Source organism: Tachypleus tridentatus, chromosome 3, assembly GCF_004210375.1.
Source record: "Tachypleus tridentatus isolate NWPU-2018 chromosome 3, ASM421037v1, whole genome shotgun sequence".
NCBI classification, from domain to species: Eukaryota; Metazoa; Arthropoda; class Merostomata; order Xiphosura; family Limulidae; genus Tachypleus; species Tachypleus tridentatus.
This window is the reverse complement of record NC_134827.1, coordinates 54,760,506-54,781,191: the sequence shown is the minus strand read 5'-3', so window position 1 is coordinate 54,781,191 and position 20,686 is coordinate 54,760,506. Positions and strand designations below refer to the sequence as shown.

The 20,686-nt window shown below is 36.4% G+C and overlaps 2 protein-coding genes and 1 long non-coding RNA gene across 4 annotated transcripts in view; 1 reads left to right on the top strand and 2 right to left on the bottom strand.

The window, feature by feature from the left end:
* Positions 1–1,400: 1,400 nt before the first annotated feature.
* On the top strand, positions 1,401–4,777 carry LOC143246891 (uncharacterized). The gene is made up of 2 exons (XR_013026224.1): positions 1,401–2,823; positions 3,938–4,777. It is a non-coding gene; the product is annotated as an uncharacterized LOC143246891 (long non-coding RNA).
* LOC143246889 (uncharacterized) lies at positions 4,339–11,471 on the bottom strand. Of its 2 annotated transcripts, none has more exons than XM_076494144.1 (4): positions 10,449–11,471; positions 8,909–9,170; positions 7,726–7,879; positions 4,339–7,412 (listed from the first exon to the last, which is right to left on the bottom strand). In XM_076494144.1, exons 1-3 carry the CDS (start codon positions 11,469–11,471, stop codon positions 7,728–7,730), a joined length of 1,437 nt encoding a protein of 478 aa, XP_076350259.1. In that variant the 3' UTR covers positions 4,339–7,412; positions 7,726–7,727. The 2 variants fall into 2 exon arrangements, with proteins under 2 accessions (XP_076350259.1, XP_076350260.1); XM_076494145.1 differs by having other exon boundaries at positions 7,726–7,876.
* Positions 11,472–15,110: 3,639 nt separating this feature from the next.
* The window catches only part of LOC143246890 (uncharacterized), a 32,323-nt gene continuing 26,747 nt past the window's right edge, over positions 15,111–20,686 (bottom strand). Inside the window, exons 2-3 of the mRNA XM_076494146.1 lie at positions 19,023–19,286; positions 15,111–15,247 (exon numbers count right to left, since the gene is read on the bottom strand). Of these exons, the coding sequence (XP_076350261.1) occupies positions 15,153–15,247; positions 19,023–19,286 (359 nt within the window). The 3' untranslated portion in view covers positions 15,111–15,152. The remainder of the gene's footprint in view (positions 15,248–19,022; positions 19,287–20,686) is intronic.

The following is a 20,686-nucleotide window of genomic DNA, read 5'->3' as shown; positions in this document are numbered from 1 at the left end:
GTGGTAACTGTAGCTGTGTTATCACAATAAACAACCCTAGTTCTGTTGAATCACTTTGTTTGTTTAGTAGTTCTGATGATGTGATTATAGGAACTGACTTGTTAGTGTGTTGAATAGTAGTAGTAACTGTAGCTGTGTTATCACAATAAACAACCCTAGTTCTGTTGAATCACTTTGTTTGTTTAGTAGTTCTGATCACATGATTATAGGAACTGACTTGTTAATGTGTTGAATAGTAGTGGTAACTGTAGCTGTGTTATCACAATAAACAACCCTAGTTCTGTTGAATCACTTTGTTTGTTTAGTAGTTCTGATGATGTGATTATAGGAACTGACTTGTTAGTGTGTTAAATAGTAGTGGTAACTGTAGCTCTGTTGAATCACTTTGTTTGTTTAGTAGTTCTGATCACATGATTATAGGAACTGACTTGTTAGTGTGTTAAATAGTAGTAATAACTGTAGCTCTGTTATCACAATAAACAACCCTAGTTCTGTTGAATCACTTTGTTTGTTTAGTAGTTCTGATGATGTGATTATAGGAACTGACTTGTTAATGTGTTAAATAGTAGTAGTAACTGTAGCTGTGTTATCACAATAAACAACCCTAGTTCTGTTGAATCAGTTTGTTTGTTTAGTAGTTCTGATGATGTGATTATAGGAACTGACTTGTTAATGTGTTAAATAGTAGTAGTAACTGTAACTGTGTTATCACAATAAACAACCCTAGTTCTGTTGAATCACTTTGTTTGTTTAGTAGTTCTGATCACATGATTATAGGAACTGACTTGTTAATGTGTTAAATAGTAGTAGTAACTGTAGCAGTGTTGTCACAATAAACAACCCTAGTTCTGTTGAATCAGTTTGTTTGTTTAGTAGTTCTGATGATGTGATTATAGGAACTGACTTGTTAATGTGTTAAATAGTAGTAGTAACTGTAGCTGTGTTATCACAATAAACAACCCTAGTTCTGTTGAATCACTTTGTTTGTTTAGTAGTTCTGATGATGTGATTATAGGAACTGACTTGTTAGTGTGTTAAATAGTAGTAATAACTGTAGCTGTGTTATCACAATAAACAACCCTAGTTCTGTTGAATCAGTTTGTTTGTTTAGTAGTTCTGATGATGTGATTATAGGAACTGACTTGTTAATGTGTTAAATAGTAGTAGTAACTGTAGCTGTGTTATCACAATAAACAACCCTAGTTCTGTTGAATCACTTTGTTTAGTAGTTCTGATGATGTGATTATAGGAACTGACTTGTTAATGTGTTAAATAGTAGTAGTAACTGTAGCTGTGTTATCACAATAAACAACCCTAGTTCTGTTGAATCACTTTGTTTGTTTAGTAGTTCTGATGATGTGATTATAGGAACTGACTTGTTAATGTGTTAAATAGTAGTAGTAACTGTAGCTGTGTTATCACAATAAACAACCCTAGTTCTGTTGAATCACTTTGTTTGTTTAGTAGTTCTGATGATGTGATTATAGGAACTGACTTGTTAATGTGTTAAATAGTAGTAATAACTGTAGCTGTGTTATCACAATAAACAACCCTAGTTCTGTTGAATCAGTTTGTTTAGTAGTTCTGATCACATGATTATAGGAACTGACTTGTTAATGTGTTGAATAGTAGTGGTAACTGTAGCTGTGTTATCACAATAAACAACCCTAGTTCTGTTGAATCACTTTGTTTGTTTAGTAGTTCTGATGATGTGATTATAGGAACTGACTTGTTAATGTGTTGAATAGTAGTAGTAACTGTAGCTGTGTTATCACAATAAACAACCCTAGTTCTGTTGAATCACTTTGTTTGTTTAGTAGTTCTGATCACATGATTATAGGAACTGACTTGTTAATGTGTTGAATAGTAGTGGTACCTGTAGCTGTGTTATCACAATAAACAACCCTAGTTCTGTTGAATCACTTTGTTTGTTTAGTAGTTCTGATGATGTGATTATAGGAACTGACTTGTTAGTGTGTTAAATAGTAGTGGTAACTGTAGCTCTGTTGAATCACTTTGTTTGTTTAGTAGTTCTGATCACATGATTATAGGAACTGACTTGTTAGTGTGTTAAATAGTAGTAATAACTGTAGCTGTGTTATCACAATAAACAACCCTAGATCTGTTGAATCACTTTGTTTAGTAGTTCTGATGATGTGATTATAGGAACTGACTTGTTAATGTGTTAAATAGTAGTAGTAACTGTAGCTGTGTTATCACAATAAACAACCCTAGTTCTGTTGAATCACTTTGTTTGTTTAGTAGTTCTTATGATGTGATTATAGGAACTGACTTGTTAATGTGTTAAATAGTAGTAGTAACTGTAACTGTGTTATCACAATAAACAACCCTAGTTCTGTTGAATCACTTTGTTTGTTTAGTAGTTCTGGTCACATGATTATAGGAACTGACTTGTTAATGTGTTAAATAGTAGTAGTAACTGTAACTGTGTTATCACAATAAACAACCCTAGTTCTGTTGAATCACTTTGTTTGTTTAGTAGTTCTGATCACATGATTATAGGAACTGACTTGTTAATGTGTTAAATAGTAGTAGTAACTGTAGCAGTGTTGTCACAATAAACAACCCTAGTTCTGTTGAATCACTTTGTTTGTTTCGATTTTATAATAACAAAATTATCTTTATGTAAGTGGATATATTTGTGTAGAGCAAATAGTTGTTACCAATAAATAATTTTAAAAACTGATCAACAGACGTTTATTTTGTTATTATTTTACAAAACATGAAATGTATCTTTACATAGGAAGAAGATCATGGAAGCACTGAATGTATAAGGAACAGCCAGTAAAATTTTGAACCAAGGTGATTAGGTTTCTACAAACTTTGATCTTAGATAAAAATAAAACACGAATTATTGTTGGAGGGAACATGCAAACCTTTAAAATAATTTTCTTAAAACGTTGAATTACCTGTTGATCATGAATCCAGAGAATTCAATTGGAAACTTTCGCAACATCAGTGATATATTTAATGGGCGATTATTGTTTGATGATCGAAATATAGATATATTTGTGCTTGATAAAAGTACTTAATGTTTTTCTTTCATCTATTAAACGTGGAACATCAAACAGAAATGTATTAAAATTCACTAAGCCAAGAAATGGAGCAATTTGGTACATTAAACATTGGTATGACACAAATTTTGTTTCTGGGTATTATTTGTTATTTCTTAGTTGCTTATATTGTAAAAGTACAGAAAATGGCTGTTATTCCCTTCAAACTTTGCTTTTGTGATCTGATAATGAAATTTAGAAATTAACCTATTTTCTATGTAAAACAGGCAAATTTGTACATTTTCATTTACATAAGGTCTGAATAAAACAACATATGAATCAAGATTTACATGTATTTATACTAAAGTTATACAAAAATGTTTAGAAGTGTTTGTTTGTTTGTGAATTTCGCACAAAGCTACTCGAGGGCTATCTGTGCTAGCCGTCCCTAATTTAGCAGTGTAAGACTAGAAGGAAGGCAACTAGTCATCACCACCCACCGCCAACTCTTGGGCTACTCTTTTACCAACGAATAGTGGGATTGACCGTAACATTATAACGCCCCCACGGCTGAAAGGGCGAGCATGTTTGGCGCGACGGGGATGCGAACCCGCGACCCTCGGATTACGAGTTGCACGCCTTTAACACGCTTGGGCATGCCGGGCCGTTTAGAAGTGAGTGGTTTTTCGAGATTTGCGACTGTAATGTAAATCACTTTCACGTATCAGCCCCCAAATATAGTCTCCCATCATGTCTTCATTATATGCTCCCAGGTCACTAAAGCAAAGTTTGAAAAGAAAAATAGGTCTTTTCCATTTTACTTTTGACATAAGTAATTGGGAAATAACACTTTCTGTCCAGGAACAAGTAAAAGTAAAAAAAAAAAAAAAAAAAAATTACATTGTGTTATTTGTCTCTTCCAGGGTTATTTGGAACAGATGAACTAGGTGGATGACAGAGATTTAGAAACACCCATCGCCAACTTTTGTGCAACTATTACATTCTTATATTGCAAGTTCTGATCTTAAGTGTGAGCGCGATTTGTTTAATAACCGTGGATTATGTGTTTGATAGGAAACGCTGATAGTTATATGAAACTGGTTATGAATTATTACATTTAAGAATAATAACGCAGCTATCGAAGAGTGAAATGTTTAGGAACTGTCTACATACAATTAAAGTTTAATATTGGGCTATCACACATTAAATCTTCTATAACACTGCGCTAACCAGTTCTGTGACTATACAAGTTTAAATACTGTCCTGAATGGGAAAAGTTAAATTAAAAGGAATTATAAAAGAAATCTACACAGATAAGGATTAATGGCAGAAAATAAGCTTTATTCAGACTTCCAGTGTTGTTTTCACTTTACAGTAAATGCGTTTAAAAGGGAAGACTTCATAATTATTTCGTAAAATACAATTAATATTTTATAATTATAATTCTCTGTAGCTAAATGTTATGCATACTTTCACAATATTACGTTGTTTTTGTAAATATGGTAACCAGACGCTAGTTTAACAATGTTATGTACAAAGACATTCCGTAAATTATAATAATTGTATTCGCGATTTCAACAGGTGACATTGCAAGTAACAATATCGAATATTTTGTTCATTGTTAAACACAAAGCTAAATAAGCTATTTGTGTTGTTTCTATAGCGGGATTTGAAATCAAATTCCAAAATTAAAAGTCATCAGACCAACCACTGAACCACCAGTTGGCGAGATTTTTGAAAGCGACAATAAAGTTTTGACACAATAGTTTCTCCTATGTTTTTATTCCACTCTAAGAAATGTTTCGTTCTACACTAGTTTTAAAAGACAATCGGCAAAATAGGAGAGGAAATACAGAACCTTTGAGTTTGTTTTCTGTCCAAACTGAGCTGTAATATGTATTAAATGAAACTCTGTATCACTGTTGTTCGCCAAGTGTATTTTTCATAACTTTAAATATCCGTTTATGGGAGAAGATAGAAAAACATAACAAATACACGAGAGAAACCTGACAAATAATTACAGAGAAATCAATGGCATAGGTTAAACAAGTCTAAACAAAACTCAACAAACATATACATATTTAAAATCAATGACGCGTTTTTTTACTTTTTTTTAAATAATTCAAGTTCATTCGAATTTCATGTCTTCAGGGTGAGCCCTAATCTACACTGACCAGACATTTACATTTCAAGATTTCGCAAACATCAGGCCTATAAATACGATCAACATGGATTACAAGGCATGTTGGATGTGACAACATCTTCGAGTTGTCCTTTGGTTACATCGTTTTGTTCTGTGGCTGAGTTTATTTTTAAACCACACAGGAAAATTGAGTGATACAAAGATGAAATTCACCCATCCCCACACCATCAGCGTACCGATCACCGGCGAACCCATAAATTCTACACGTGTTAATTGTCATTAATGTAATATATACACGAATAATGAAACAGACAACCAAAGTTTTAATCGGTATTACTCAAACACAATATTATTACGATCTTTTAAATCAACATCTATATGATGGTTAGTCCTAAACATCACATAGAAATGTCGAGTTAGATTCTCTCTGATAATAGTTATATATTTATTTATATACTATATATATATCACAGCACCATGAACATATGCCAAAAAACCAACATACTAAGTCACATAACGAGAGTAGCATATTCGCACAAATATTTTTGATGTTACATACTTCTGGTCAAATAACTCTTAAAATAAACACTTTTATTCAAATGAATGCGGAGAAACCATATTAATCAACATGTACTGATTCATATGTTTAAATAACTGGAAATATAATCTGTTATTTCTAAGCTAAGTTGTTTAACGAAGTGTCGTCTTTTGACACTTTAGAAATACTCATTTCACGGATTTTTGACATTTGAACAAATACTACCAGTAGGGAGAATTTACCAAGTTCTAATTTTTCCGGTGAATAACCACATCAGTTTTTCAAGAGTTGCTAATTCGATCGATTAACGAAACCGTAATTAAAGAACAAGTTAAGCCTTTTTTTTACGTAAAATTGTTTGTAATTCTAAAAATTAGTATTAGTAATATGTTGCTCTGTCATTATACCTAACGCGGACCTAAAAATATTCAGTTTTTCAAATGTTGTTAAATCATAACCAATAATTTTATTACGTATATATCAACATATAAGTACAACACTTAGCAAACAGAAAACTATGTTTTACTACGACAGACGAACTTATGGTACTGTTGTGTTCAATTAATAATAACAAAGGGTTTTAATGTTTGCACACAAACTCCTACTAATTAACTTTATGTTAATATCTTACAAACTCACAGTGCCATCTATTATCATATAATAGCATTATAATTAATAATAATAACTGTGATCGTCCTCACGGAATGCAAATTGTGAACACTTTTTTCTTATGGTTCGGAACTTTACAACCCCCCTCCAAAAAACAAACAAACAAATAATAACAACACACACACACATACTCATTCAAGTGTCAGAGCTGGATGTTCGTCAATCGAGTAATTATTGGCACGACACAAAACAATCAAATGAACAGTGTCTGAAGGTTACAGTACCCAGTTATGTGAAGCTGACTTCCATCATCATACAAATCTCGTCTCACATTTTATAATTACACCACCAGGAGTTGTGTTAACCATAATAATGTCTCAAAAGTAGAAAACTCAAATGATAAGACATCTTTGTCTTCAGTTGTTCCCATCCAGAGGGATAACTATCTTTAATCACGTAAATACCTTCACGTAAGCGCACCGATCAAATTAAAGATTCTTGTCTGCTTAACAAGAATTGGTATGAGACAAAGTGCACATATCGCCCTCTGTCGAGTAATGGTGTAATTATTCCTGTAGTGGATGTAGTCCTGGTGCCGTAAAAGAATGACTTGGAATTTTATCGTCTTGTCGGGTTTATCTGTGTAATAACCTCTTTGTGGCATAATTAACTTTATTTTAGTACATCTCACAAGTTATTATTAAAGCTGATATACATATATGATTACACATGGTATCAGTATATATACGGTGTACAATACACGAACCTGACCCGAAACTTCCATTTTAATTGGAGTTTCAAAATATGTACTTTTGGAAACAATCTACGATACACACAGTCGATACGACTTCCATTACTGGTCGTTATGCCAAAAATTAAGGTAAAAAAGCAATCAGCACGTCAAAACCGTCGAGCACGTTAGATAGCCAATCAAAGACTTCGGTGATGGTGACGTCAACGTTGTTTAACGGTCACAGAAACTTGCCCTTCTGGTAGTTTTTCATGAAGTTCCAAGCCTCGGTCCTTGTCATTCCGGTTAGGGTTTGGTTGTTCAAGGAAAGAATTTCGTCCCCAGCTTTCAAAAGCCCCAATCTGTCAGTGTCTCCACCTTGTCAATAACCACAGCAAAATAAATTAAAATGTCACGTTTTCCCGCTAGGGCTATAAAATATATTCGTAAACGTTGAAAACATAAAAATATAAGAGTTGAATGTAGTTTGTTTTTCCGATAGTTGAGTAACCAATGAAGACTGCGATATGTATTTTTATGGGTCGTAAAAATAACAATCATAAGTTTGTTTATCTTTCGTTAAAAATAAAAACACAAAATCAAAGTGTATTATAAACATTTCACAGTGCTGGATAAGGAAATAACGAATGTTTTTTATACTAAAAATAATTTTATAGATTCAAAAATTTACCTTTAAATACTTTTTTTTATTGTTAAAGGGCGATCTCCAACAGGAGAATTCTTTCCTCCATCTAAACTAAAACCGATCCCTGTCTTATCTTTCTGTAACTCCACAGTGATGATCTTTTCTTTTGTATAGGTAGAGGTAGAGGCAGATGGCTCTGCTAAACAAAACAAATCATAGGAGTTAGCCCTATACTCACACAAACGTTTCAGGAGTTAAGCCTATTCTCACACATTTCTTGTTCAGCACAAGGCTACATAATCGATTAGGCTAGGCTGTGATGTCGTGAAACCCCACTTGTAGAGAAATATATATATGTAAAACAGCTCGTTTGGGTTGAGAAAATATTTTACATATTTTACATACAATATTTTCTCAACCCAAACGAGCCGTTTTACATATATATAGGCTGGGCTGTGCCCACCACGGGTATCGAAACTTAAATTATGCAAACAGATTGTATTATACAGCTCTGTTATCCTCTAGATGCAAATAGTCCACAGGAAAAAAAAAGAACACATATATATTTTAATTATGGAGAGATACAAATATTCTTGTTCAACTGGCATTAAAATAGCAAGAAAAAAATCGAATAGAAAAAAACACTTGTATAGGTGGCTCTGAGATCATGTTTGTTTGAGTTCTGAATTTCGCGCAAAGCTACACGAGGGATATCTGCGCTAGCCATCCCAAATTTAGCCGTGCAAGACCAGAGGAAAGGCAGTAAGTCATCACCACTGCCAAGTCTTGGGCTACTCTTTTACCAACAAAGAGTGGGACTGACCGTAACATTATAACACTCCCACGGCTGAAAGGGCGAGCATGTTTGGTGCGACGGGGATTCGAACCCGCGCCCCTCAGGGTACAAGTTAAACGCCTTAACCCACCTGGCCGTGCCGGGCCTGAGATGTCAATTTTATTTTGGCAACTTTGAAACACGTGTAATTCAAAAAACAAAACACAACGAATCTAGACGCAGTTTATAAAACATTCACGTGATTTTTGAGCTTTGTTTGACCGATAATTAGAACAAATGAGGTAAAACTACAGAACTGAACAATTACTTTAAAGAGTTTCCTAAAATAAATCACAATAATCTTATATATTCCCCTGCTTTTAAAAAAGTTCGTGCACAAAGCCGTTCCAGATTCTGTTGTAATCTAAACATAACCGTTTGTTTGTTTTTTACCTCTGATTTGCTCTAGCTTATTTGGAAGTGAATGATATCCATTGGTTAACGAAGAACTGATACACGGCTCTGGAAATCTGGAATTTGTGGATCTCTTCCTTGCTAGAACCAGAACTATTTCATTACGCGGAGCTTTAAGAATGTCTAAAGCCTCTTGATGTGTTAGCCCTTTGAGGTTACAGCCGTTTATGGACAGGACTCGATCTCCTTTCTTAATCTGACCATTTCTCTCTGCCAGACTTCCAGCTATGACCTTATGAATCTGAAAAAAAAAAAGTTTGGTAAAGACCGTTGAACAAAACTGCCCACACATTTAAAGTTCGATTGATCTTGTCTTATAATCAGTCAGAAAACTGCAGCTGGAGACAAAGTTTGTTAATAGATGGCGCTATCCGCTCTGAAAATCACGACCAGTCAGTTCATGGGTTTTTAAACGCAAAGCCGCACAACAGGTTATCTCCGCGCTCTGTTCAACGAGCGGTATCAAACCTTGAATTTTGGCATTGTAAATTCGTAAAGTTATTACTGACCCACCAGGGAACTATGAACTCGGGAAGAATTTGTTTACTTACATACGATTCCTGGCAAGTATAACCAAAACTTGGTGCCCCAGCTGTCCAATAATATTGAAAACAATACAAAGTTATAAGTTGGTATGCATCCATGGCACGTTAAATGGACAAGTGAACAGAACACAAACGACAAGTAACTGTGTGTATTATTAATTACTGATTCATGGTGAAAGTAAAACACACTGTGTCTGTTATATCTAATGCCGAAGAGGCATTTCGTTTACGACCAGGACCTTCACGGCTGACTGGGATATGACAGTTGTAGCTGATATGTTTTGTTCGTTTTGAATTTCGCACAAAGCTACACGAGGGCTATCTGCGCTAGCAGTCCCTAATTTAGCAGTGTAAGACTAGAGGGAAGGCAGCTATTCATCACCACCCACCGCCAACTCTTGGGCTACTCTTTTACCAACGAATAGTGAGATTGAGCGAAACATTATAACGCCCTCTCTGGGTTAACTAAAGTTCTTTTATATTTTCAATTAACGATAGAACAATTACATTAAACACTTTTACGAGTTGTGTGTGTGTGTTTTCTTATAGCAAACCCACTTCAGGCTATATGCTGAGTCCACAGAGGAGAATCGAACCCTAGATCTTAGCGTTGAAAATCTATAGACGGGGGATTTTACAAGTTAAACAAAAATAGTTGTATACATTTACCATTATCTGACTGACATTGTACTTCATTGTTATTTTTCCGTAGTTGTTAAATGATGTAGTTTCGTAAGCATTGTATAAAACTTACACACCAAAATTATATGTTGTCAACCAATGGTAGAGTATGGGATGATTTATTGTAAGCTAAGTAATCGTAAATATTTCTTCTCTACGTTATTCGCTTCTAACTGCATATATTAAACAGTTAAGACTAGGGTTTACGATTTAACTGTTACATTATTGACTCTGCACAGATTCCTGTTTCTCCACCAGTTTATCAGTTGAAGGCAAACAAAAACTTAGCTTACCGTAACTTCTTTAACTTCGTAATCAGCCCCTCCGGCTAGAGTTATTCCAACACTTCCCACCTGGGATTTTCTTTGGATGACAACGACACTTACTTCTTGACCATCACTCATTGGTTCTTCCAGGAGGAATCGATTGGCCTCTTCAAGCATTTGCTGTCGATCTTCGAGAGAGATGGTGGAAGACAAAGTTATTCTTGATTCGGAGTGGTCAGACGCTGGAGAAGTCCCTGACTGGTATTCCAGAGAGCTGTTTTTTCCAGTGTCGCTTGCAGAAGAATCGACTGAAGAGAAACGCTTATATTGTGAGCTGTGCATCTTATCTCGGCTTGAAGTCGAGGTGAAATCAAGTATATCAGAATTTCGTTTATTTACAATCTGGACAGAGCCAGTTTTAGTAGGCATGCAATTCTCGTTGTCATATGTTCTTGGATAAGTAGGCTTATCTGCTGTGATAGGCTTATCACAATGTGGTTTCAAATATCTTTTAGGCTGACGCAAAAATAGTGTGTTCTGAGTTTCAGTTACTTCCAAATTACCAGATTCAAGTACTGGATATGAGCTTTTGGAAGTGGACTGGTCTTTAGATAAACTGGTGGCTTGTAGATTATCAGAAGGCTTACCACGTGCTCGGCCATTAACACATTGAACACTCGTGTTTGTGAATTCAGAAGTCTGACGATTATCAGGAAAAGTTGTCGTGTTGGTGCAGTCACCAGAAGACAGATGAATATCAGAATTGAAGTTTGGGCTGGAGTTAACATCAGCCAAGCCGAAACTATTACATTTGAAAGTTGGAGTTGATCCTTTTGGACCATTACGACTACCAGATTGGACAACTGAACTGGAACACTCGTCGGATATTTTGCGACCCTCATATCTGTTGTACAAGTTGGAACAACTCTCAAAAGATTTGTGGCCAATGGGCTTTGATTTCGGTAACAAGGATGTTTCTTGACTGGTGTTTTTATTTTCAAAATTTTTGAGAATATCACTGACACTCATTGATCTTGTAGAAGTTGACATATACCTATTCCTCCTACCCAATTCATCCAAGGATTCCCGACTGCCATTGAAGGTGTTTTAGAGCCCACTGACTTTCCATCTGTGGATTCTCCTTTAAGCGTGAAAAGGGTGTTGGACAGTGACCTCTTAGACCAAAAACTATCCACCTTTTTCTTATCTCTTTCCTCTATTAAAGACGTGGGCCTAGGACCACATGAACGACTTTCTCTCATCTTCACATCTGAAGCAGTGGTGCTGTTTGTAAACTGATTGAAAACACTGTTTCTTCTTGAATACTGTTGAATCTCATTTCCTTTTGGCATGAGTGAAGGAGGGAATTTTGTGTTCAAAGTCTGGGAGTCTCTTTTTGAGACAATAGGATGATTAGGAGGTGATGAAATATCATCAAACGACTTCTGCTCCCATCGCTCGGCTAATGCTCTGAAGTTTTAGACTCATCAGATGGGCCTTCTTGACGTCTGCGAAGCACAGTTTTTTGTTGGCTAAGAAGACGTGGCTTGAATTCTGCGTCAACAGGATGATCCAGAGAATCTGATGCTGTGTCAGATACCGACCCATCGACAGTTTGTCTTGAATCTTCAGTTATCTGGCTAATAGTTGATAAAGAGTCATCGTCACTTTCAACTTTGTAAGAATAAGGGCGATCTTTAAAAGTAAATCGAGACAGACTTCCATTTTGAGGACACTTTTGGTTACTGTCGTGTTCGACAGTGTAATTTTTGTCTTTATCTCCTACCAATGACTGTCTATTTAAGACAGTAGGTGGAAATGAAGGAAAGTTTTCGCTGTTATTTTCCCCTTCTGAGATACTTCCCAGTACCATTGCTTCAGAATCTCCAATGTCAATACACACTGGTTTAGCTAGAAACCTTCCTTGAACTTCCAAGTTTATAAGCGAAGATGTATCTTTCACTTCTTTAATAGAATCTCTTGACCCATTGGAGTTTGTTCTAGATACTGGATTGCTGGCAGAACTAGAGGCGTCTGTTTGATCTAAGGGCGGTAAGTTGTACTTTAGTTTTGAAGAATTATAAGAGTTCTTACTGTTTGAAAACTGTGGACTTTGTTTCTGATGTTTATTTGGACAAGGATTGTTACTATTTCTGTGCTTTGAATTCGTGAAATTCACATTTTGTTCTGAGGATGATGCAGTCAGCACAGAAGAACTTTTAGTTTGTTTTGAAAATTTGTTAGGCTTCTCCAGTTCATCATCTAGAGAAATGATGGGTCTAGTTGATTGTTCATAATCTTTTCCTTCACTGTCTGATGAACCTGGAGCAGGTGGCATGGTAGGTTTTCTGGAAGAACCGGGGTTACAGGTTTGCTGTGCGACAATGAAAATTGGAAAACACTTTGTTTTGTAACTGTTGAAGGACAAGTAATACCAAGAGAAGAATTGTTTGAGCTACTTATACTAGAAGGGGAGGCAGGAGAAGTCAGAGATGATGGAGGAGTTGGTGAAACAGAAGAAGTAACATTTGATCGTGGTAACTGAAGAGACCTTCTTTTGAAAGCTGGAGAATATTTGGGGAGGCTAGGATTGTAACTTTTCCATGGTGGTTCTGACAACAGTGTCTGATTACTTGTTCCATCTACTACATCTTTTGTTATCACCAAAGACCTTGAGATAATATTTAGATCTCTGGGTAAAGACTTTGTTTTTTCTGGTGTATGAGTTGTTTCATTCTTCCACATCTGGTTAGCAAATGCCTTAACTGGTTCAGGTTTTGAATTTCTGGCAGTTTTACTGGCTATTGTGGGTAATGATTTTATCGCAGAGTTTGTGCTGATGGGCCTTTCGGGAATGACTAGCCCTTTAAATTTTGGACCATTGCTTTTGGAGGCTTTTTGCAATAAAGAAAGAAAATTCCAATTGCTGGGTCGGTTCAGCAAGTCCTCCTGGCTTCGAGAGGATGTCATGTTAATTTCGCTACAGCTAACTCCAAAATTACCAAGATGTATGGATGACTGGTGGTCTTTATCCAGGCTGCTGGAAGGTTTGCTCCTGTTTGAGGTGTTCAGCTTATACTTTTCTGAAAGAAAACCCTCCTTCTTAGTGGATTGCTCCAAACCAGGATCCTCAGTGCTTTGTGGACATGTTTCATTGACAAAATTCCAGTTCTTTTCACAAGATTTTCATCTTTACCCAAAGGAGCACCACTAACGTCAACAGCTTTTCATTCATTCCTATGTATTGCTTTTCATTACCAACATTCGATCCCATGTGTTGGTTTTTAACACCAATATTTTTACCAGAATCATCAAAAAGATACTGATCTCGAGTTTTGGATGTAACTGTTTCCTTTGGTTGCTTCAAAGATTGATAAAGCTCTCGAGTTTTGGAGGAAAAGTTCCCTCTGGTTGTTTAAAAGATTGAGACAGCTCTCGAGTTTTGGATGTAGCTGTTTCCTTTGGTTGCTCAAAAGATTGAGACAGCTCTCGAGTTTTGGATGTAGCTGTTTCCTTTGGTTGCTCAAAGATTGAGACACCTCTCGAGTTTTGAATGTAACTGTTTCCTTTGGTTGCTCAAAAGATTGATACAGCTCTCGAGTTTTGGATGTAGCAGTTTCCTTTGGTTGCTCAAAAGATTGATACAGCTCTGGGGTTTTGGAGCTAATAGATCCCTCTGGTTGTTCGAAAGATTGATACAGCTCTCGAGTTTTGGAGCTAATAGTTCCCTCTGGTTCTTCAAAAGACTGAGACAGCTCTCCAGCTTTGGATGTAGCTGTTTCATTTGGTTGCTCAAAGATTGATACAGCTCTCGGGTTTTGGAGCTAATAGTTCCCTCTGGTTGTTCGAAAGAATGATACAGCTCTCGAGTTTTGGATGTAGCTGTTTCCTTTGGTTGCTCGAAAGATTGATACAGCTCTCGAGCTTTGGAAGTAACAGTTCCCTCTGGTTGTTCAAAGATTGAGACAGCTCTCGAGTTTTGGATGTAACTGTTTCCTTTGGTTGCTCAGAAGATTGACCTGTTTTCTGTGTGGTATCGGATGGAACAACACTGGTATCTGAAGCAGTACGTGAAAACATTGCAATACGATCTTTAACACTGACTGGTATATGGTTGAACTGATTGTGGTAGAAGTTGCTACTAAGTTTTAGATTTTCATGGTTCTTCTGATTCATATCGATGTGTCTTTTGCTGCAACTTGTTTGGTCAATAAAGTTTTGTTTTCACATGAAACACCTGGTTTATTTTGGACCAATTCAATATCCCCACTCGATATGTATTTCATCTGTTTATCAGAAGTAGTTTCAGTCAGTTTCTTTATAGTCCTGTCGAAAGTGTTGTCTTCAACAAGAGAAGAACTACTTAATTGCAAAGGCTGGTTCTTAGGATTGAAACTTGGACTAACAAATGGCTTGGGCGGAGGGGTTGGTGACCTCTTCTTCTTAATGGACTTTTCATAATCTATAACATCCTTTGGAAGTTCAGTTTGTGAGAGGCCGTTTAAGACACAGTAGGTTGCTTGTTTCATTGTCTTTTCTTCGGTTAGTAGTTCCGTAGCATGATCCTTATCACTATGTTTATTATGGAAAGGACCAGATCCTTGAGATGGATCACCCGGTTGATCATCAAGGAACACTCCTGAATCCTCTCCACCACTGGGAGTTGTCAAAGGCTAGGTTCACTGTACTTTGGAGGAAATTCATGACCGTCAGGAGGCTGACGTGAAACTTCTAGGGTAAAAGATGATGACTTGTGGAAAACTCGTTAACATTTGGATTACTGTTACTAATCAGCTCCATGTTAACACAGTCACTGATGCTATCATCTACAGCAAAGAAAAACAGAAAATAAACAAAACCAAAACAATCGACTGCAGAAGTGATTATATATTACTATTTGAAAGTTTATTACTTGCATATAATGGGCATTTTAACAAGACAAATACCTGAAGCATAAAGGTAACTGGAGCAAAAAAACCACCTTAGAGATAGACTGTTATTGCTTTAAACTACACTTGTCTTTTCAAACGAGTATCTGATTCCCTTTCTAGAGAAAACTTGTATGAAGAAGACTATTTTGCATTATCACATTAAATATAACTATAACATAATAATTTCACCCAACCAATTGCAATACATTAGATATCGAACGCAGCTAATCTAGTATGTTTAGGTTTACTGAGTAGTCACAATAAATTATATATGGAACAGTTCATCTGGTTTAGTTTTACCGAGTAGTCACAATAAATGAGACATGGGACAGTTCATCTGGTTTAGTTTTACCGAGTAGTCACAATAAATGAGACATGGGACAGTTCATCTGGTTTAGTTTTACCGAGTAGTCACAATAAATGAGACATGGGACAGTTCATCTGGTTTAGTTTTACCGAGTAGTCACAATAAATGAGACATGGAACAGTTCATCAGGTTTAGTTTTACAGGAGTAGTCACAATAAATGAGACATGGAACAGTTCATCTGGTTTAGTTTTACAGGAGTAGTCACAATAAATGAGACATGGAACAGTTCATCTGGTTTAGTTTTACCGAGTAGTCACAATAAATGAGACATGGAACAGTTCATCTGATTTAGTTTTACCGAGTAGTCACAATAAATGAGACATGGAACAGTTCATCTGATTTAGTTTTACCGAGTAGTCACAATAAATGAGACATGGAACAGTTCATCTGATTTAGTTTTACCGAGTAGTCACAATAAATGAGACATGGAACAGTTCATCTGATTTAGTTTTACCGAGTAGTCACAATAAATGAGACAGAGACATGGAACAGTTCATCTGATTTAGTTTTACCGAGTAGTCACAATAAATGAGACATGGAACAGTTCATCTGGTTTAGTTTTACAGGAGTAGTCACAATAAATGAGACATGGAACAGTTCATTTGGTTTAGTTTTACAGGAGTAGTCACAATAAATGAGACATGGAACAGTTCATCTGGTTTAGTTTTACCGGAGTAGTCACAATAAATGAGACATGGAACAGTTCATCTGGTTTAGTTTTACCGAGTAGTCACAATAAATGAGACATGGAACAGTTCATCTGGTTTAGTTTTACCGAGTAGTCACAATAAATGAGACATGGAACAGTTCATCTGGTTTAGTTTTACCGAGTAGTCACAATAAATGAGACATGGAACAGTTCATCTGGTTTAGTTTTACCGAGTAGTCACAATAAATGAGACATGGAACAGTTCATCTGGTTTAGTTTTACCGAGTAGTCACAATAAATGAGACATGGAACAGTTCATCTGGTTTAGTTTTACCGAGTAGTCACAATAAATGAGACATGGAACAGTTCATCTGGTTTAGTTTTACCGAGTAGTCACAATAAATCAGACATGGAACAGTTCATCTGGTTTAGTTTTACCGAGTAGTCACAATAAATCAGACATGGAACAGTTCATCTGGTTTAGTTTTACCGAGTAGTCACAATAAATCAGACATGGAACAGTTCATCTGGTTTAGTTTTACCGAGTAGTCACAATAAATGAGACATGGAACAGTTCATCTGGTTTAGTTTTACCGAGTAGTCACAATAAATGAGACATGGAACAGTTCATCTGGTTTAGTTTTACCGAGTAGTCACAATAAATGAGACATGGAACAGTTCATCTGGTTTAGTTTTACCGAGTAGTCACAATAAATGAGACATGGAACAGTTCATCTGGTTTAGTTTTACCGAGTAGTCACAATAAATGAGACATGGAACAGTTCATCTGGTTTAGTTTTACCGAGTAGTCACAATAAATGAGACATGGAACAGTTCATCTGGTTTTGTTTTACCGAGTAGTCACAATAAATGAGACATGGAACAGTTCATCTGGTTTAGTTTTACTGAGTAGTCACAATAAATGAGACATGGAACAGTTCATCTGGTGTGTTTGACTAGTTTCACTGGGTCTCCAAATCGAGTTTCACTGAAATCGTATGATAAAAGGATCATCTCCGATTACAATACAGAAACTGCGAGAAAACAGAGGCAACCAATAAAAAATAAACATAGTCATTTGAAGTACAAGAACAACCTAATATGAACGGGTCCAAGGTATTACTGACAGTAGCAGCCACCACCATCACGTGAACTGTAGTTGTCAGACCGAATATCCGAATCTCTCAGTCACCACACTTCGAATGGAAAGAATCCACAAGTTCAAAGTGTTCGCTGTAACATTCATGCGTTTTGAGGTTATGAAGAACTAGTTTACATTTTATTTTTAACACTAAAATGTAATCACCTGTTATTGTGTTTACGTTCTACACAGAAACGCTTAGGGTCGGTCGTGGCTTAACGTTTTGTGTGTCGGACACGGGATTTACACTTTGAGACCGTCAGCTGAGCTGCTCGTGAGCTATTGTTTCTTGGAATTTCGTGCAAAGCTACTCGAGGGCTATCTGCGCTAGCCGTCTCTAATTTAGCAGTGTAAGTATAGAGGGAAGGCAGCTATTCATCACCGCCCACCGCCAACTCTTGGGCTACTCTTTTACTAACGAACAGTGGGATTGACCGTCACATAATGATGCCCCCATGCCAGGCTTTCAGCATTACGTGAAAATCTGGAAGAATCGGTATGTAACACGTCACAATACCAGACGACTTTCCACCTGCCACCAGCTACTCCATAATATTCAACTAGAACCAGAGGAAGGCTATCCCTGAACGGTACCCTACAACCCACCATACACACTAAATAATTTATTGTCACAATTCTAACGCATGGATTTGAGCTTGGAGCTCTGTCACAGGACCGCGTCCAACGAAAGAATCATACTGACGGAAGAGTTCGTGGACGAAGTACCCAAAATTGATTACATCTGAAGTCCATAACTGATCAAACCCAGTAGTAACAGTCAGATTAATTTTATACTATACGTGTGTAATAACAAAATGAACAAGTTTTCTCTCTGCCTAGCGACGATGTTGCAAACTTCGCACGTACTTGTTGTAATAACACTTCAGAATTCTGACTAACTTGTGTGTTTTTGTTGTAATAACACACAAACAAATTTTAAATTAATTATGCCTACGTGTTATAATAGCGCAACAAAACTGTGCACCTTACAAATCCGAAACGATTCTCAATACCGTGTTATACATGTTTCTCACCACCAAAATAGTTTACTTTTAGTAAGCTTGAAGGAAAGTGCACGAGTAGCTTTAGATTCAGTAATAAGTGATCAAAGATCTAATATTCTCTTGCAAACGAGACTCGTGAAACTAGTTCTGATTCCAAATATGCTACTAGACTCACATTAATAATTACATCACTGTTACAAAAACAAACACTGTACATAAACAACGTGCGAACTCTCTACAAATAATGAAGTCATCACTCTGTTTTCACTAATCACCTGAGCTAACCAGTTTTAAGTCGTTTTTCAAATTTATTGTTGTTAATTTTGATTTGCAACCAAGACGTAACCATTGTTCACCGGTTCTGTCTTAATTATAAACAGAATATTACGAAGGTGAGAACATTTCCATAAGAGTAAATCGCTGAATACGTGATAATGACATGTAATTATAACAAAATGTAGTAATTAACTATTATGTCTTAAAACGCCATCTAGAAGCGACTGCCTACCTGTTGCACTTGAATCTTCAGACCATGATAAATTCGTAGTCTCAACCTTTAGAAAGGACTCGTCACTTTTTGCTGACCCAATGTCTTCTGTTGGAGATGTTTCCAACACTTCTACTCCGACTTGCTTTTCCAACACAGATGCAGAGGTGTCAGAGCTGATCTGTTGTCGAGACGACAGCGATAAAGTCTCTAATTTCGCTGTATGATCTATGGCTTCATTACTAGGGCTTTGGGTCATTGAGAAACCATCGAGAGGTTCAGCATCTGTGAAATAAAAAAGTTGCCCAATTAATACCCTACACAGTTGATTGTAACACAGTCAACAAACGTATTGGCAGCCAGTGATGCAACATGACGCCCCTCCAGCAGAATGTCTACGAACTTATACTGCTAAAACCAGGTTTCAATACCCGTGGTGAATGGAGTACAGATAGCCCTTTGGGCTTAAAACAAACAATCATTTATTTTCTTATTTGTATGTCGATTTGGTGTGTGTGTGCGTGCTTTTTTTTATCAAAGTCACAACATCGGATCATCTGCTGTATCCACCGAGGGAGTCGAACTCCTGATTTTAGCGTTGCAAATCCGTAGACTTACCGCTGTACCAGCGGGGTACTGCATGTGTATAAATACGCATAGAGAGAAAGAAATCAGACAGGTTTACTAATGGCTTGTTGGATAAAAGTATATAACATATACACTTAATCTAAATCAAACTATGAAGGCAGTAGTAAGTGACTTTGGTTTGACAAACTTAATAGTCAGGTAATTTTATGTATTAGCCAGATGGCGCCTGCTTACTGCACCCGACAACAATCCCATCCTGTTTCCGAAAGACCGGCCATCCTGTTTTTCTGGTTTCCGGCGTTCAATGGGTTATAGACTACAATAGATCGTTGTATATCATACCTTACTTAATATTGTAGTTTGAACCTTTTCGTTTTTAATTAATGATATGAACTAAATTATGATAAAGATGAGATACGATTCGACTTGCAACAAAAACCTCGAAGAGTAATACAGACACAATTATCGTTTGTAAACCTCGGCTTGTCCAGTGGAAATGTGAAACTTTATTGAAGAAATAAGCACTTAATATGTACTGTACGTGTAATAACTCACACATAAAGAATCTAATATTGCCAACATCAAAAGAGTTTTATTATTATACGTATAATTAACAAGATATATGAATACTCAAATACTGTCCATTCCCTTACTTGTGATGACGAAATTTGGATTTTGGTACCAGAGGTGGGCACAGTACAAATAGCCCATTGTGTAGTTTTGTGTTTAACAACAAACAAACCATTGTTATTTTACAATTAATAAAACACGTTAATTATCAATACAGCATTGTATCTAACACTTCTTCCGGGGTGGCCGACTAGACAGTGTGCCAGACTGTGAATTTGAGGGTACTGTCACTACAAAACGGCACACTGCACTTTGAAGCTGTTGGTATGTTATAGTGACGATTATACAGCACGAGCGTAATGGTCCAAAAGTTGTAGGTGGGTCTCGCAAATTAGTTGTGGGTGTGATAGATCAGTATTAGGGGTGGCTAGCGCACACATCACTTGTGTTCATATGGGTCAGTATTTTAAATAAATAAACAATCTACAAGTTTTACAGTTTATAAAGTCAGTTGTTAGCAATAAACA

Bases quoted from the DNA above. Each gene is read 5' to 3' on its own strand.
- LOC143246889 (XM_076494144.1), bottom strand. From the start codon at position 11,471: ATGTCAACTTCTACAAGATCAATGAGTGTCAGTGATATTCTCAAAAAT. The intron at 9,171-10,448 runs GTAAGCTAAGTT...TTTTTTTTTCAG, and splicing joins ACGAAGTTAAAGAAGTTACG to ATTCATAAGGTCATAGCTGG. The intron at 7,880-8,908 runs GTAAAAAACAAA...TGTTTTGTTTAG, and splicing joins TAAGCTAGAGCAAATCAGAG to CAGAGCCATCTGCCTCTACC.